The sequence below is a fragment of the Cebus imitator genome, unplaced genomic scaffold (genome assembly GCF_001604975.1).
Source record: "Cebus imitator isolate Cc_AM_T3 unplaced genomic scaffold, Cebus_imitator-1.0 Scaffold413, whole genome shotgun sequence".
Taxonomy (NCBI): domain Eukaryota; kingdom Metazoa; phylum Chordata; class Mammalia; order Primates; family Cebidae; genus Cebus; species Cebus imitator.
The window spans coordinates 1,882,125-1,887,895 of NW_016107728.1; the positions used below are offsets into that span (position 1 = coordinate 1,882,125).

General features: G+C 34.2%; 1 protein-coding gene across 9 annotated transcripts in view; it reads left to right on the forward strand.

Moving 5' to 3' along the window:
* The window catches only part of REV3L (REV3 like, DNA directed polymerase zeta catalytic subunit), a 147,898-nt gene that overhangs the window by 119,014 nt on the left and 23,113 nt on the right, over positions 1–5,771 (forward strand). For 5 of the 9 annotated variants that reach the window (XR_001819285.2, XM_017509258.2, XM_017509261.2 and 2 more), the window contains 2 exons: positions 2,317–2,509; positions 3,985–4,096. Coding sequence is in view for 5 of the 9 variants with exons in the window: in XM_017509258.2 (XP_017364747.1) it covers positions 2,317–2,509; positions 3,985–4,096 (305 nt within the window). In the remaining 4 variants the exon portion in view is untranslated. Of the gene's footprint in view, positions 1–1,818; positions 1,893–2,316; positions 2,510–3,984; positions 4,097–5,771 lie in introns of those variants that run through there. The other 4 variants (XR_001819287.2, XR_001819289.2, XR_001819290.2 and 1 more) reach the window with 4 other exon arrangements.

Genomic DNA, 5,771 nt, shown 5'->3' on the forward strand with positions numbered 1-5,771 from the left:
TGGAGTGCAACGGCACCATCTCAGCTCACTGCAACCTCAGCCTCCCGGGTTCAAGCCATTCTCCTGCCTCAGTCTCCCAAGTAGCTAGGATTACAGGCATGAGCCACTTGCTAATTTTTGTATTTTTAGTAGAGACAGGGTTTCACCACATTGACCAAGCTGGTCTGGGAACTCCTGACCTCAGGTGATCTGCCTGCCTCAGCCTCCCAAAGTGCTGGGATTATAGGCGTCAGCTACCGCACCTGGCCTCATATGTTCATCCCTTTCTAATGAAACTGGTTGTTTTGTTTTATTTGGGTTTGTGGGAGGAGTTTTCCATTTAAAAATTTTTTATTTACTAAATTAATGCATGCTTCTTGTTAAAATTAAGTTCTGAAGAGTACGCATTTAAAAGTAAGTTTTTTCCCTTAGCTCTCAATTTATATGGATTGATTTTTTTAAATACTAATATTTTAAAGTAGAAAAAGCAGTATATGTTTCTGAGGAAAGTGGTAGATTTGTGTTTTATTATTATGCCTTATACATATATAATTGATGTTCTTTATATTTCAAAAAGTATTTAGTGGCCAGGCATGGTGCCTCACACCTGTAATCCCAGCACTTTGTGGGGTCAAGGCAGGAGGATTGCTTGAGGCCAGTTTTTCAAGACCAGCCTGAGCAACATAGTGAGGCCTCATCTTTACAGAAAGTTTTAAAAATAAGCTGGGCATGGTGATATGTACCTATTGCCCCAACTAGTAGGGAAGCTAAAGTGAATGGATCACTTGAGCCCAGGAGTTCAGGGATGCAGTGAGCTACGATCATACCACATCATTCTAGCCTGGACAACAGAGAGAGACCCTTTGTCTTATTAAAAAAAAAAAAAGATTATTTAACAAATTTACTAATGAGCACATGTGCTAGTATATATACCAAAAATAATCGGGACCAAAAAAAAAAATTTGCAATGAAAAGTAAGCTTCCTTTTTACATTAGGCTAGCAATTTCTGTCCCCCAAAGCAATAAGCATGTCTACATTTTTTGTTGCTTTGCAGAAATTTTCTATGCTTGTGCTTTCATTTTTTTCATATGTAGAAGTTTACTATATTTACTGGTTCTATTTATCAGTGTGTTATAGTGATCTTTTTATATTAGAACACAGAGATCTGCCTCATTTCCTTGAAAATTTTAAAGGTTACAGAGTATTCCATTGTATGTAGCCGTTATGCATACAACATAATTTATGTAACTAGTCCCCAACAGATAAACATTTAGGTTTTTTCTAATCTTTGCTGTTATATTCTCGAGTAAACATCCTTGTGCGTATATTTTGGCTACATGTATGAGTATATCTGTCTCTAGGATAAATTTTTAGGAGTAGGATTGCCACATCAAATGGATTTTAATTTTGATAGAAATTTACCAAATTCTACTCCTGTCAACTAGTGAGACACCTGCATTTACATTTCCTTAACAGTTTGCATGCAAGATAAATACAAAACACAAATCCTTTGTTAAATTCATATGATCTGAATAATTACCAATATTGTAACAATAATCTGTTTTCTATTGCCAGGTACATGTACATGATAAAATAATGATGTATAATTCTAGCTGTAATCATGAATTCAACCTATATTTTGTTTTTCTTATTTACTGTCTTGATTTTAGAAAGAAAACTAAGAATTACAGTTAATAGTTTCTATTGGCATAGAAAAATAAGCATGAAAAGCAAATATTAACAATGTTTGCATTATACGTCAAAGAGAAAATGTACATGGGTAAAAATCTGGCTGTTGTGTAGTTGATACCATAACAGTGCACTTTTTTTTTTTCCAGGAAAAACTATAATTAAAAATCTGCCTATTGTATGCAAAAGTCTAAGTAGCCCTCAAGTAGTAGTGAATTAATAGGTAGGAAATTTAAATTAAAAAACATCTCTCCTTTTACTTTAAACTACAGGTAAATATAGTTTAGCTAACTACATAAAGAGTAAACTGTGACAGACTTTGGTTTCAATATATAACCACTTGGACTAGTCATTCTCTTTCTCAAACAGGAATTGAGATATCCTGCATATATTTGAGAAAAAACAGTTTAAATATTATCATCGAGAAGTTATAGCACAAGCAGATTTTCTGAAATAAAATCATGAATTGATTTAATCTAATCTTGGGAGTAAAAATCTTTACGGAGTGCTGAGCTGTGACTTTGTCCTTTATGTCCATTTTTTCTGTAATTTTACATACATATTTCCCTGGAGTCTAGTAAAACATACTTCTTTGAGCATGTCTTTAAAAAATGTTTTAAAAACTTAATACTTATTTGCTTTTATAGGTACAAAATCTTACCCTAATCAGTGTGGAGCTGCATGCTCGCACTAGACGAGACTTAGAACCAGATCCTGAGTTTGACCCAATCTGTGCTCTGTTCTACTGCATCTCATCTGACACTCCACTGCCAGATACAGAAAAAACAGAACTCACGGGTGTAATAGTGATTGATAAAGACAAGACAGTTTTCAGTCAAGGTATTGTTCATTTTTATTAATGATATACCTGCCCACTCTAGGGTGAACCTTTTAATGGGGGAATTCCTGTGCTGGAGATCTAATCTAAGCAAGCATAAGGACTCTTTTCTAAAATGTTTGCTAAGTTGGGGGTAGGAGATTGTGTATAACTTTGTCCTGTATTTATTATTCTTACTTGAATTATTGTCAGAAGTCAGAAGCATGCACAGTGCACGTGCACAGTGGTGCATACCTACAGTCCCAGCTACTTGGGAGGCTGGGCAGCAGGACTGCTTGTGCCCAGGAGTTTGGTGCTGTAGTGCACTATGATTGTGCCTGTGAATAGCCACTGTACTTCAGCCTGAGTAACATAGCAAGACCCCATTTATTTAAAAAAAAAAAAAAAAAAAAAAGGTTAGAAGCAATGCAATATAAAGATCTCAATAAAAGTTATAGTTAGCCCATATAATTTGTTCTAAGTATTATTTTATAAAATATTTATTACTATTATAGAGTCCACGTCATTATGTATCCCTAAACTGGGTGCACAGTCTTCCTTATGCATGCATATGCAGGTATTTTCCTGCTGATAGAGAGTTTATCTTTGATTTAGGAAGTTAAGTTACTACTATAAGTTAATGGCTCATAAGATACTTTTAAGATATATTCTTACTTTGCTTATATCTCTTTATCTTTCTTTAGAAAGATACATATCTCTCTGGAGAAAGATACATATAAATATATATATTTACATTTACATATACTTTTGGTTCAGAGGTTCTTCATATAGAATGCCATGTAAGGCATTTTATAAAATACCAACTGTCCCTCTGCAGCTTTCAGTGGTCACCATTACAAGTGATTACAGTTCACTTAGGAGGAAGTCTTAGCACAGAATACAACCATATTAAGAATTTACAGTTTATTCAGTGATTTGCTTGATCTGGCACATACCAGCTCATAAGCCAGTTCTTGAATTTTCTGAAATTTTCAACCTAGTTGATGTCACTTTGGTAGTTTGAAATCAGTCATGGGTTGGGGAGGGTCCTTACATCATGACAGGCCAGTACTACAAATTAAGGCTTTCTTTTTTTTTCTTGTAGAGGTGGTGGTTAAACATTTTCATCATACCAGAGATTAAAATGTTCTGTGCTAAGCAAAATCTCCTGCTCGGAAGAGTAAAGACAGAAACAAAGTAATACAATTTATTCACAAGTCATATGTTATTTTCTAGGGAATTTTGTGAATGCAGCCATTTCAGGAGAGTAGCTGAAAATACAAAATTTGAATTTTCAGTTGTATATTAAACTAGGACACCTTTTGAGAGTTTTAAGAAATTGGGTTAATTACGTTTTTACTTGGGGGGATATTTTCTTAATTTGGAATATTTCAGTAGCACAGTTTTACTTAAAAGTAAGAGATAATGTTACTTTTATATTATGAAGGCATATTATTACATAATGTTATATGTAATAGACATTTTGTTTATTTTTTAGATATCAGATATCAGACTCCATTACTTATTAGATCTGGAATTACAGGACTTGAAGTCACCTATGCTGCTGATGAGAAGGCACTTTTTCATGAAATTGCAAATATAATAAAGAGGTACTGTTTTGTATTATCTGATTTTTCCAATTTTTATTCAGAGAGTCGTTTCATGCTAATACAGGTAATAGTGAAGATAAAAGTGAAGGTAGGAAGAAAACGAATCCCTTCCTATGGCCCTTGAAAGCAAAGTAACTCTTGGAAAGATTTTACACTCACCTGCTATTGCCATCACTATTTTCATCAGACAAGGGATAGGAAAAGTAGTGTCAAGATTGAGAGGCCAGTGAAAGGTAAATATTTGTTTAGCCTCTAACTTCCTAGCTGTACTTGAGGATGGTTTTTTTTATGGAGCTGAAATAATGGGGAACTGTGTAAAGTTCCATTGTATTATTCATTAAATAGGTTTCTACCTTGGGAGTCAGCCACCATTTTAGTACATTTTTCAGCTTGTTTTTCTTTTTTAAAGCTTTCTGAGTTATAAACAAGCCAATATTTTCAAAAAGCTTTGGGGTGTAATCTGTGTATAAATTTATCTGTTCATAAATGTAGGACTATCTATTACATATTCTTGTGCACAGAGCTCCTTAAAAAATGTTTTTTGACCATTTGGTAGTTAGTTGGTTCTCAGATTGATGAATCTTGTCCAAGTTTATGAAAAATAAATTTTGACAATATTCTAATATAAAAATAAAATCATTGAGTGGATCATTTGCATTTTCTCAAGAGTGTAACTCTTAGAAGCCATGGACTCTTTTATTAGATGCTTCACTAAAGATTCTGCCCATTGCTAGGTTTAGGTTTTTCGATGCCTAAAGCAGGCTAGAAAACACACTCTTTGGCTCCTGATGTACAGAAAAAAGCTGTCCATGAGCATGTTGTTATACTCACCCCTTTTTGTTTTGCTTATATAGTTGAACTTTATCCTATAAAAACTTAATCAGTATTCTACTTTAAAAATTAAGATTATATTCTACAAACTTGTCATCAGATTGAATCACAGATAGGTTAACATAAACCATTCTGAAAATTAGAAAACCAAAACATTTGTTTTCTACAAAACAAAATTAAATGACGGAGCATCAAACATAGTATGCTACTACTCATGACTCTATGAAGGAAAAAAGAGGGAAGTATTTTTACTATTTATAGCACTGGTGACTAGATAGATTCCCATTCATTTGAGTCTTGTCATTGTCAGTCCTACCTTTTATCTTCTCACAGAAGTTGTCATCAACGTGTCACATCCTTTCAGTATCCACACTTCTTTTATTTCTGCAAGCAACTCAGAAAAAGAAATATGTAAGCGTTTCAGTCAATACTATTTTGTGTACCAACACATGTCCAGTAATGTCCCTGGGCTTGGTATGCTTGCCTTTTCCTTGTTAGGTATATCCTCAACAATAGGATTACCTGCCAACATTGAGAATTTTGTCAGTCATTTACAAATATAACTTCCTTAAATGTCCATAAAATGGATTATACTAGTAATTAAGGAAAATGGAGTAAACAAAACTGTCATAAAAAGAAAAATGCTTAAATGTCAACTTTTCAATTCCATAGTGTTTTTTATATATTAATCCAGCCGGGCGCGGTGGCTCAAGCCTGTAATCCCAGCACTTTGGGAGGCCGAGGCGGATGGATCACAAGGTCAAGAGATAGAGACCATCCTGGTCAACATGGTGAAACCCCGTCTCTACTAAAAATACAAAAAATCAGCTGGGCATGGTGGCAC